The 13,021-nt window shown below is 42.9% G+C and overlaps 1 protein-coding gene across 1 annotated transcript in view; it reads right to left on the reverse strand.

The window, feature by feature from the left end:
• obscnb (obscurin, cytoskeletal calmodulin and titin-interacting RhoGEF b) overlaps positions 1 to 13,021 on the reverse strand; it is an 85,361-nt gene that overhangs the window by 14,919 nt on the left and 57,421 nt on the right. The window contains exons 46-58 of the mRNA XM_089009112.1: positions 12,129 to 12,395; positions 11,510 to 11,782; positions 5,835 to 6,101; positions 5,126 to 5,674; positions 4,138 to 4,428; positions 2,355 to 3,665; positions 1,577 to 1,858; positions 1,310 to 1,391; positions 1,113 to 1,237; positions 834 to 1,031; positions 724 to 756; positions 451 to 549; positions 135 to 353 (exon numbers count right to left, since the gene is read on the reverse strand). Of these exons, the coding sequence (XP_088865238.1) occupies positions 135 to 353; positions 451 to 549; positions 724 to 756; positions 834 to 1,031; positions 1,113 to 1,237; positions 1,310 to 1,391; positions 1,577 to 1,858; positions 2,355 to 3,665; positions 4,138 to 4,428; positions 5,126 to 5,674; positions 5,835 to 6,101; positions 11,510 to 11,782; positions 12,129 to 12,395 (3,996 nt within the window). The remainder of the gene's footprint in view (positions 1 to 134; positions 354 to 450; positions 550 to 723; positions 757 to 833; positions 1,032 to 1,112; positions 1,238 to 1,309; positions 1,392 to 1,576; positions 1,859 to 2,354; positions 3,666 to 4,137; positions 4,429 to 5,125; positions 5,675 to 5,834; positions 6,102 to 11,509; positions 11,783 to 12,128; positions 12,396 to 13,021) is intronic.

Raw genomic sequence — 13,021 nt, forward strand, 5'->3', positions numbered from 1 at the left:
GAACAATATTGGATGAACCCTAAATTTAGGTGCGTTCATTTTTGGAGGTTCCGCAAACTACTGTCAAGAGGGGTAAAACAATTTGTTGTTGTATGTTGCTCACTTGGTCAATGAAATTACAATTTTTTTCTTACTGTCATCCACCTCGAGGTGGGCAGTACAGATGGACTGTCCCGCCTTATTGGTGGCAATGCAGGTGTAGGCTCCGGTGTACTCGGTTCCAACATCCATCAAGATGAGACTGTGTTGGCGGCCGGAGCTTGCTACTTTGTATCCTTTGGTATCAGGCTTAATCCACAGCACATCCTCTACCGACTCCTCCTTTAGCCATGAGACCATTGGGGTGGGATAGCCTAAAGGCATATGTACAGAGTGGGTGAAAGTGCAGAAATGGAGGAAAAAAAACAACAACAATAAAAACAATATTTTTCAAGCATGTGGTGTATAAACCTTCAACTTTGACGGATAATGTGATGCTGGTTCCTTGTTTCACTTTTCTGTTGCAGAATTTTTCGAGGAAACGCGGTGGCACCAGAGACTCCAGTGACTCTACAAAATACAGATCATAGTAAACAAGTAATGCTGAGTCACATTTAAGTATATGATATATGGTTAAAAAGAACAACAAAAAAACAACAAAATGAGCACATGTGGGATAGATATGCCATGGTTGTGTAAGTTCCATTTTCCATGTTAAGTATGGATGAAAGTAGATCTAATTACCTTTCACATCTTGAGGTATAATCTCCCCTGGATCTGAAATAAAACAGTGGTTCTTAAAATCCGTATGCCATCTCATGTCCTATTTTTTTTTAATAATCTGGCGTACACACTTAGAACAATGAGCCGGGCAGAAGAGTAAGCAGAACCAGCCGCGTTACTGATGTAGGCCGAGTATTCCGCCATGTCCTCTTTCTTCACCTCCAGGATCTCGAGGCTGTGAAGGTCTTGCTGCGCTAACAGCAAAATCCTTTCGGAGCCGTGTATAGGGTGGCCGTCTTTGAACCAGTACACTCTGGGTTTGGGGAAACCTGCCAAAAAACAACCAAACAAAAAACACCAGATGATCTTTACAATCACAGCCGATTCCATGACCAATTTTCTCACTGTACCTTTGACTCTGAGCTGCATCTTTGCCATTGGTGAACCTGGGATAGCGTGAACATCATGAAGTTCCTCCACAACTTGAGGCAACTGATCATCTTCCGTCACGGACTCAAAGGTCTCGGTCTCCCTGCTTGAAGAGTGACAAAATAACTTCCTGATCAAGGCATCAGATGCACACTATCTGAAAACTTTAGGTTAGTACCTGGACAAGTAGCCTTTGGCACTGATGTAAGACGAGGTTTCAGTGGCATCAGCAGCAGTGTCATAATCGGAGCTGCAGGACACTAACAGAGAAGGTGATGAGTTAGTGCTGCATCTGAGGACCAGTTGGTGGTTCAACCTACATATTTTTTTCAAGATATCTTGTTAGTCCAAAGTCTTTCATGATCATCATTATAGAAGAAATACAGCCAGAACTGTGAGATCCCGAAACGTGAGATGTGTGAGTGAAAAATGAGGTTCAACTCACTGTCAACCCTGAGTTCGGTCCTGGTGGCCGCGATGCCGCTGGTGTTTTCCGCCGTGCAACGGTAGACTCCCATGTCGGAGGGCAGCACGGCAGTGATGATGAGCTGATGGCAGCCTTCTTGGTCCTCATTGATCATGTAGTGGTCATTCTCTTCCAGCACTTTGCCATCTTTGTACCAGCGCACAGCGGGCGAAGGCTTGCCGATCACCACGCAGTCAAAGCTAACCGGATAGCCTTCGGGCACATCCTGATTTTGTAACTCTGTCAAGAAGACAGGAGCGGCTGGGGGAGGAGGAATACAAAAGTATTTAAAGAAAAGACCTCCACCAAGGCAAACCTGTGAAATGAATTTGTGAATTTAGGCATCCGTCTACTTCCTGTTCCTCTGTCATCTCAGATAGCAGTGATCATCTTTTTAAAAACAAAGACCTTTGACTTGCATTTGAAAGACTGGGTTTCGTTTACCACTTGTGTGTCATCTTCTATGTTTTTAAGATAACAAATAAAATATCATCAAATGAAATATAATTGAATGAAATAATGATATCGAATCAAACAATTCGGTGGATTTCACTTTTACTTTTAATGTATCTCCAAATGTCCAAAAGTCTATTGTTGTTTTTACATACTAAAAAGCCAGTTAGTAAATAAGTGGACCAATAGCTGCTCTCGTGTGAAACTGATTCAGAGCTACTGTCTTTCCAGTGAACTGTATTTTCATAGACACTCATCAACAGAGAATAAGAAGAGGAAATATCAGCAATACTCTTGATCTTACCAGAAGCTCCAGATAATAATGCTGGAGGTTGTTTTTCTTGAGTGGGCGTTTCCGTGCCATCCTGTGTGAACTCCATCTTCCTAATCCGCAGCTCCACTTTGTGATGTCCGGCCTCTAGGATGCTGGTCTCCACAGGGACTCCGTGGACTGTAAACATCTCCTGGAACCTCTTGGATGCCACCTCCGCCTCTAACCACGTGTCAAACCGGAGGTAAATATACCTGTCATCCTCACGGTAAGTGTGAGGATCCGGAGGGCAGAGTTCTCCTTCATCTGCACTGATGAAAGGTTCCTCCTCCACATCTGGCGGGAGGCGCGTACGCAGCAATCGGCGGAGGCGTCTGCTCGCCTGCCTCAGCGACTCGTCCATCTCGCTGCCTGATGAGCTGTCTGGCTCACTGTCAGCACTGTAGCCAACTGTCAGCGGACGCCGACCGCATGATTCTCTCACTGTTCCCACGGAAACCTTTGCACTGTGAGAGATGACTCCGAACTTATTGTTGACTTCGCATGTGTAAACGCCCGTGTCTTTGGTGGTGATGGCAGTGATGACCAAGGAACAAGTGCCATTGTTGTAGATGTCGATGTGGTGGTGTTTACCATCTGACAGCGGCTCCCCATCTTTCAGCCAACGCACCTTATCGGGTTTTCCTTCCGCCACACACTCCAGATGTATGGTCCCATTAGGCTCTTTAGTCTGGTCTTTGAAAACCTCCTTGAAAACCGGCCGCATGTCCTTGCGTGCCTTGTAGCCCTTGAAAGCAGCTTGGATCTTGATGGCTGCTTCCCTGAGCTCTGGTTCGTCTTCCTTGCTGATCTCCAGGATCTCAGTTTCTTGTGTAGACGCCTGCTTTGTTTCGGTCTGCTGAACTGTTGTTTTCTGGTCGGTCATCTGAAAGTGTTTAAAGAAGCGCTCGGTGGCTGATGACCGGTCATCGGAGGTTGCAACCGTGGCTGAAGATTGAAGCTGACTGCTCTTCTTAAGGTAGGACACGAGCAAAGACTCATCATGGGACTCCTCAGAACTGGTGTGCAATTGAGACTCAGTCTGTTTCTTGGTGTGCTCACTCTCTTTTGATATTGAATCCATCTTCTCTGAAGCACTGCTCTCCTTCTGCTCTATTGTCTTTGGGCTGCCTTTTTTATCATCCTCTGGGTGTTCTGTAATGGAGTCCAGAGTCGGCTCACGACTCATGCGCCTTTTCTTGGCCGACGCCTCCCACAGTTCATGCAGATCTCCTTCTTCAGCAGCCTCTGGAGGAAGGCTGGGCTGTCCGAGTTGCTCAGACTCATTTTCTTTTACCTCCATTTCTATCGATACACAACATTTTAGATGAGACTTTTGGCAGTACTTGGAGAAACAATGCAATCTCAAGGACTGGCGGGCTATGCATTTGGTACTTGGGACACTGTTATGTTCCAGAGAAGGAATTGTTAATATGACACAAAAATGCAATACAACACACAACAGTGCTATATATATATCAACCAAAACACTCCAGAATCAATATTTTTCCAACAACGTGACAGAAGTCCAATACAACATACTAAAAAGTGTTGCTGATGGCTGACTATAATCATGTGTACACACCATACTGGCCCTATGAGGTCCAATTTGAAAAATAAGTGTCAAATAAATATTGCGACTGCGACTATCGTTACAATGTCCATTAATACTGATTGTGAAGAGTCAATTTCAGATTGCAAATTGATTTCCACAATTGTACAGTTCAGAGGAGTCGCTTGGTGTATGGCTGACTTAAATATTGAATGGTCCACTCACCAAGCTCCACAGTCTGAGGAAGTTCAACAGGCTCCCCTGTACCAGCCCTGTTGATGGCTGCCACACGAAATCTGTAGCCGGTACCCTGGGTGAGATTTCCCACCACAAAGTCAGTGTTGCTCACGAGAGTGGAGTGGCACGGAAGCCAGAGAGCGCTTTCTGCCAGCCTCATCTCCACCTTATAGCCCAGAATGGTACTTCCTCCGTCATGTAGAGGAGTGAACCAGGAAAGGGTGACCGATTCTTTGGTCTTGCTAAGGACCTCAGGATCCTCCGGTGGGTCTGGTACAGCTGCGATGAAGAAAGCAGCCCGACTTTGAAGTAGATTCTTACTCATAAAGGATGACACAACACGAAACGTCTGACTCTGAAAACCTATATCTATCTCCATCTATCTATTCATTTTACAGACCACTTTATCCACACTCGGGTCGCGGTGGGTGCTGCACCCTATCCTAGCGCTCTGGGCAGGTGGCTGGGGACACCCTGAACAGGTTGACCGATTATCGTGTGAAATCAAAATAACCCGGCTTACTAAGGACATCTTGATAACTTTTTACATGGGCTTCATTTTTTTAACTTTCGGATAATTTCCACATTTTCCACAAGACACAAAAACCATTGAAATCATTGAAGAAAAAAAATATTAAAAATATCATCATGTATCAAAAATGTCAGCTTTTCAACAAATCATTATGCAAATTCCCAAGGATGCCTTTTAAACATAAGCAAATCAATAAAAAACATTAATTTGATGACTCAAACTGAAATTCATCATTTTTCAAATGATTAAAAAATTCAGATTTCATATTCTTCAATAATTACAACATTTCTGTTTAAAAAATCTACAATGTCTGAGAAATTTTGCAAAAGAAATGAGAAATGTGTACAAATTCATCTCACTCTTACAATTCAGCCATGTTTTTTTGTAATTTGTTCTAACAATTCACCCATCATGAAAAACAGACTAATGAACTGCAAGACTCACCAATAACGGAGAGCTTAGCCATAGAGATAGCGTCACGGGCTGCAAAGGTTATTTCCTGTTGAGCCATAAGCGGTGCCTGATTCAGGATGAGGCGATAGCAACATCCGTCATTCCTGGTGATCCACTGTTGGCCGGGCTTGAGCTCAACTCCGTTGGCATACCACATGATTTCCGACGCGAGCACGGGCTCAGTTAGCTCCACACCAAATTCCACCCTCTCACCGACAGCAGCCACCACATCCTCCAGATGCTTTGCCACACCTAGTTGCCACCCCTTGACAGCAAGTTGGGCAGATGTACACGCCGTGCCAGCCTTGAAGGTAACTGTGCAGCTGTCACTAACACGGAGCTCTTTGAGGAGGAGCAGGTGACGACGGCCGCTCTCAAAGGACACAATCTCAGCATTGGGGGATTCATTCACCGGTTTGTCATCCAGGAGCCACAGACAGTCTTTGTTCTCCGGGCGAGACAAGGCGCACTCAAACAAAGCTTCTCCTCCATCAAAGGTTTCCATGTTCTCTAGGCCTTGGACTATGTTGATAGGTTTGGCTATAGGGGAGAAAAAAAAGAAGGGATTGAAGAGACACATTCTTTGCACTTGATGATGTGAAAAAAATAAAAAGCAGCAGATCAGTTGATAGCGCCACAAAATTCCCAGGTAGGTGAGGCCCCGAAGGTCGTTGCTCTTTCCATGTGGAGGAGAGCTCACCTTCCACATGAAGCGAAGCAACCACACGGATCCCCTCTGCCTCACAGGAGTATGTGCCCCTGTCTTCAGCACACACGCGGCTAATGTACAAGCGAGACACAGTCCAGTCCTGCTCCACTAATACCCTGCAGCCGTCAGGCTGCAACAGCTGACCATCTCGCTTCCACTCGGCCTTCACCGGCCGCGAAAACTGGCAGATGAACTCAGCCGGTTGGTTCTCGACCACCCTAAGGTCCTCCATGTCGTTCACCACTTCAACTGTGGGATCTGAGGTTAAGGTCAGGTGTCAAAGGTCAAAGGTCAGGGTGGTGTTTTAAGACTCATATTTGTACAGTGCATGCCAAATGAAGGTTTTATAACCAGCAACTTTTGAGGTGAGTGATGATATTATAGTTGGATGATAGTATAGTAGACAGGGGTCACCAAGCATTTTGAAAGTGAGGGCCGCTTTTTAGCTACGGATACATACAAGGAGCTATCAGTTTGATGAACAAGTTTGCACAACTTACCGGTTATTTGTTTTTTGAATAGTATTGAGATCTGTGAAGTTAGTGCTCTGGCATTTTGATTTCTCACAATGAAAAGGAAACCGATATCCAAATACACCACAAAAAGTGGCCTGAAATCTAAATTTCAAGGCAATATTTTATGTTGAGCAATTCCGAAATATATATTGTAGATTTTCTTGTTGGGGAAATTGCTTGTCCCCCATTTCTACATCATATTTCTACAAAGAAATATGATTTCATAGAACAAATACTCCCTTGTATTGCTGTCTATCCACAGTATAAGTTATTCCCAAAAACGGCTCAGCCTAAACTGGATATATTGCCATAAACAATTTTCTTGCTTTGTTATGCAAACTAACATTACTGACATGAATGTCAATAATTTATATTTTAAAGTAGGTCCAAATAAAACTTCCCATTTCACAGCTGAAAATAATACACATTGTGATTTTTACACTGTTTGAATCTCTGCCATCTGGATTTTCAAGTGATACCTTCTATAACATTCCAACAGCCACCCGAGTGGTGACCCTGGTCTACGAATTGACCTGACAAATATTGGAGGTAAAAAAAAAACAAGTTATGTCAAGATTACAGTTTAAATTGCAATTGACAAAGGACGCCATTTTAAGTGCAAAAGCATGGGTAATCAAATGTTAGAGGCAAGCGTACATTCAAGCTAATGACAGATTCATTTGGTCAAATGGTAAAATAAGTCAGTCATTAGTGGAAAGCAACAGGCCAGAATGGATGGGTGGAGCAGCACTGCACTACTTGGAGTGACTTCCCCAAATGATTCATTTTTTGAATGACAAAATCCTTAATACAGTAGACCCCATCTTTTCAAGGGGGTTAGGTTCTGGTTCTCAGCTAGGTCCCTCGAAAAGTAAACATTGGTGAATATCGCACAACTGTGCATAATTCTTACATCTAACTTAGTTACATTACTTCTGATGCAATTTAACCAGATTCTAGACTAAAAACACATGCTACTGACTGAAAGGTCAGATAGATAGTGCACTGACCAGTTATGGGAGACCGACAAACTTTTTCTATTGACTCAGCTCCAACTCATATTTCTGAGAAGTCCAGTTTTAATCAGAAACTTTCCACTGAAAATATGGATGGTTGAGATGTGGATGGGACAGAGAGAGTGAGAGGCAGAGACAGCGAGAAAGAGCAGGAGCAGGAGCAGGAGCAAGAGCAAGAGCAAGAGCAAGAGCAAGAGCAAGAGCGAGAGCGAGAGAGAGAGACGGAGAGAGAAAGAGAGAGAGGGGGGGGGGTCTACTGTATCAAAAACAAAATCCAAAACACAAGGTCTTTTTTTTAAATTTGCTGTTGTGCCAAACCAAGTTGCATGACGTACTTAAAAAAACCAAATAAATACATAAAACAAGTTCAAGCAATTCAACATGAATGTGAAGTCTCAATTAGTTCATTTCAATTTTTACGAGCCTCTGCAGAAAACCACGTTGGACACGATTATTATATTGACAGTGGAATCTCCAAGTCAAACATCATCCTTTCCGTGACACTTGCTGACCTTTCAGTTGTTGTCATGCAAAGAGAATTCAATTCACCTATCCATTCATTGTGTGCGTTTTGTGCTTGTCGTGTCACCAGTCGGTCCAGGGTGCACATTGAGAAAGACCCCTCTTCACTCTCAGATTCACATCGTCGCTGAATGGAAGCTGGACTTACTTTGCCTTTACAGGCAAATGTACAATTCCATCAGACTGGTTTCAGTCTCAAAGAACTTTGTAAATATTTAAATAATATTGTACGTCCATCCATCCATCCATCCATCCATCGTCTGAACTGATAATCTTTATAAGGGTCTCTCTCGAGTGAGCTGCAGCCTTTGTCAGGTGATTTTGAGCGAGAGGCAGAGGACAACTTGCACTGGTCGCCAGCTAATTATGTAAAACTACTTGTGCTTTGAAGACCAATGTGACAAATGTGTAAAAGAGAAGCAACATAAATGTTTGCAGATGCTGTATCCTAATATTATTTCAGGTACAGTAAAGTCTCGTTATATCGATATCGGATATATCGATAGTCCCGGTTATATCGATACTATTTCTATGCACGCACGGAGAAAATTACATGCAAACAGGGTCGGATATATCGATAGTCCCGGTTATATCGATATTTTTTCGGACTCCCTTGAATATCGATATAACGAGACTTTACTGTATTATGTGCTAGTCTATACATTTTTATATACATTTTCTTTTGTCTTCTTCTTTTCCTTTTGGCTTTTCCCTCCAGGAGTCGCCACAGCGAATCAATGTCCTCCATCTAACCTGGTTTTGTCCATCCTCTTCTCTGACACTAGCTACCTTCATGTCCTCTTTGACAACATCCATAAACCTCCTCTTTGGTCTTCCTCTCGGTCTCCTGCCTGGCAGTTCAAGGCTCAGCATCCTACTCCCGATATAGTCACTCTCTCTCCTCTGGACATCCAAACCATCTCAGTCTGGCCTCTCTGACATTCTCTCCAAAGCCTCTAATGTGAGTTGTCCCTCTAATGTACTCATTCCTGATCCTATCCAACATGGTCACTCCCAAAGAAAACCTCAACATCTTCAGCTCTGCTACCTCCAGCTCTGCTTCCTGTCTTTTCTTCAGTGGCACTGTCTCCAGTCCAAACATCATGGCTGGTCTCACCACCGTTTTATACACTTTTCCTTTCATCCTAGCTGAAACACTTCTATCACACATCACACCTGACATTTTTCTCCAGCCGTTCCAGCCTGCCTGGACATGCTTCTTCACCTCCTTTCCACACTCTCCATTGCTCTAGACCACAGGTGTCAAAGTCAAGGCCCGCGGGCCAAATCCGGCCCGCCACATCATTTTTTTCGGCCCGCGAAAGCAAATCAAACTTGTTAAATTCCATGATGATTGCTAAAATCTGAGCCAAAATTTCATATTTTTGGATGTCAACCACAATAAAAGTCATTATTCTTGACTTCAGATTTGAAAACGAGTTATTCATTAATTTGCTGTGTGCTCTATATGTAATATTTGAAGGGATTTAAACATTCTAATGGGTTCCTCAAATTCATAACGGCCCTCGAGAGGAAACCATAACTACAATGTGGCCCGCGGCAAAAAATGACTTTGACACCCCTGCTCTAGACAGTTGACCCCAAGTACTTGAAATTCTCCACCTTCTTTATCTCTTCTTCCAGTTGCATCACTCTTGCACCTGGATCCTTCACACATTCATTCACACACACTGATCTTCATTTTTCTCCTTTCAAGGGCATACCTACACCTCCCCAGTTTCTCCCCCACCTGTTCCCTGCACTCGCTACAGATCACAATGTCTTGCTGCGGCTGATCTTCATTCCTCTCCTTTCCAGGGCATACCTCCACATCTCTAGTTTCTCCCCCGTCTGTTCCTTGCTCTCGCTACATATCACAATGTCATCTGCAAACATCATGGTCCAAAGAGATTCTTGGATAATATCGTCTGTCAGCCTGTCCATCACCATAGCGAATAAGAAGGGGCGCAGAACTTAACCCTGGTGGAGTCCCACCTCCACACCTTGAATTCCTTCGTCACACCGACAGCACACCTCACAACTGTCTTACAGTCATGACACATGTCTTGTAGTGCTCTGACATACTGTTCTGTCACTCCAGACTTGCAATACCACAACTCTTCTCTGGGCACCCTGTCATACGCTTTTTCCAGATCTACAAAGACACAATGCAATTCCTTCTGACGTTCTCTGTACTTCAGCATTCTATCAGCATTCTTAAAGCAAACACTGCATCTGTCATATTCTTTTTTGGCATGAAGCCATACTGGCTTCACTCATTTCTGCTCTTATTCTCGCTTCAACTACTCTTTCTCATAGTTTCATTGTATGACTCATTAACTTTATTCCTCTGTAGTTACTACAACTCTGCACATCTCCCTTGTTCTTAAGAATGGGCACCACTACACTTCGTCTCCATTCTTCAGGCATCTGTTCACCATCTAGGATCTTGTTGAATAACCCTGTCAGGAACACCACTGCCAGCTCTCCTAGACACTTCCATACCTCAATTGGTAAACCATCAGGCCCGAGTGCCTCCCCCATCCCTTCATCCTTGCTAATGTTTGCAATTGCTATGTCTTGGTCCACAACAGTCACATCATCTACTCTTTGTTCCTTGTCATTTTCCTCATTCATCTTCAAAGTACTCTTTCCATCTTGCCATCACACTACTGGCACCTGTTAATACATTGCTATCTCTATCCTTAATCACCCTAACCTGGTGCAGGTCCTTACTATCTTTGTCTCTCTGTCTTGCCAGCCTGAAAAGATCAGTCTCGCCTTCCTTGCTGTCCAGCCTCGCATACAAGTAATCCGTGCGCTGCATCTCCTTGTACTGCTGTCTACTCTCGTCCGTCCTCTCAGTGTCCCACTTCTTCTTTGCTAACCTCTTTCTCTGTGTAAACTCCTGCACCTCCCCATTCCACCACCAAGTCTCCTTATCTACCTTTCTTCCATTCGATACACCAAGTACTTTCCGACCTGTCTCTCTGATTACATTCATTGTAGTTTGTTAGTCATCTGGAAGGACCTCCTGCCCACCCAGTACATTTTGTTTCGCGTAATAAAACTAAAATGTGTTCATGCACTGGAATTGAGACACATTTAATTGATTTGCTCATGTTACAGACTACATGAAATACAAATTAAAGCTATGTTTTTAGAATAATGTGTTTCCTAATTATTGACTCCTTTTTCATCTATGGCCCGCCCCAGTGAGTATATTTAGAAAAAGCTCAGTTATCGTAATGATTATACTGTTATGCGGAATGTGTTAACATCGATTTTACCTCTCATAGCTGCTTCACAAAACAATTGTAAATAATAAATGTTCATGAATTATGATGGCAAATCCGTTGGTGAGTGATCAACACAAGAAGACAATTTGGACTTGTGACTCTAAAGGCATATTTCTTTCCAGAAATGTTTACGTGCATTCTAAATCGCACCCTTTGAGGGTCGAATCTGGAGTTTCCACTGTATTTTATATACATGTAGAATGGAATGGTTGAAACGGTTTTTAAAAAGGGATTCATCACTACACGAACACATTGCTTGACTTTCTGCAGAGTGTAAAAGGCTTTGATTATGTTCATGTTCATTTCAGCGATACCTTTGACAAGGAGCTTGGCTGCAGAGGTTAAACTGCCAGCTTTGAACATGACAGTGCCCGAGTCATCTGTGGCCAGGTTCTTAAAGGTGAGTGTGTGAATGTGGCCCTCACTCAGCCCTATCTCATTAACCGGGCCGCTTTTCAGCAAAGTGCCATCCAACCACCATTGCACTTTGCAGGGCGCCTGGCCAGACAGCTGACAAGAAAATGTTGCCCATTCTCCAACAAACACATCCACTGGCTTAAGACCACACAAAATGTAGATCTCTTTTACTGTTGAGTGAAAATACAAATACAGGAACAACCTCAGTGTCAACATTTTCATGACAGTAGTACAGGGATTCCCGTTTGTAGCAGCGAAAACATAACCCACTTTTCTTGAGTAACCCATCATCATCTATCACTAACCTACTGTAAAGTATCGTAAAATAACTCAAAACAAGGAACCCCTGTAATATATATATATATATATATATATATATATATATATATATATATATATATATATATATATATATATATATATATATACAGTATATATATACAGTATATATATATATATATATATATATATATACAGTATTTATACATATGGTCAAACAGCGATTCTGTACGCTACCTTGAACTGTCACTGAGGCAGTGGTAAGTTGATCTCCTGCATCACAGGTGTAGTAACCACTGTCTTCCGGATCCAGGTTCCATATCCGGAGCTCTTTAATGCACCCTTCCTGCCAGAGTTCATATTTCTTACCAGGTGCAAGAACTACACCTCCTTTCCTCCATTCCACGCAGACCCCTGGCTTGGATAGCTCGCAACGAAGGGTTACATCGTCACCCTCGATGGAATCCTGGTTCTCTAGTTCCTTCTTAAAGAACGCTGGGGTAGCTGGTGGAGATATAAAACAAGAGAATTGGGCGCGATGTCTCTCCTTGTAATGAAAGTCTGATTGAAGCCATTTTCAGCAAGACAATGGCATTCTTAAACTTGAGGACATTAGACAAAATCATCTTTTCAAAACAGCTGTGAAATTTTTTTGCAAGATGGTGGCGGTGGTGGACCCCGAAAAAGAAGCAGGAAGAAGGAGCAGGGTGTATTTGACAAATTATTTTAAATAAAGTTGGCAAGAACTAACTCAAAAACAACAAATCGTACATCAAAAAGATCCAAAGTTATAAAGAAAACCATGACTAAAACATGACTGAAAAAAACCTGACAAGACAAAACAAACATGACTGCGTGAAATAAACAGTGACACAACTCTGAATGGTCGTGCCAGTAAAGTGATACCTTGGCTTACGAACTTAATTGGTTCCCAAACAGAGTGTATAAGGTGAAAACTGTGTATCCCCTAAATTAATTTCCCATAGGAAACCATTAAAATTAGAATAATCCGTTCCCAGCTCCCCATAAAACATAATTTTCTACTTTCTAATTTTCTAAGCCTTAAAGGACAACCGACGTCTCCGGACAAGTTGTGTCGATAATTTGTAAAATGGCTTCAAATGACTTTT

The sequence above is a fragment of the Hippocampus bargibanti genome, linkage group LG11, assembly GCF_051943395.1.
Source record: "Hippocampus bargibanti isolate YZ-2025 linkage group LG11, ASM5194339v1, whole genome shotgun sequence".
In the NCBI taxonomy this organism is placed as follows: domain Eukaryota; kingdom Metazoa; phylum Chordata; class Actinopteri; order Syngnathiformes; family Syngnathidae; genus Hippocampus; species Hippocampus bargibanti.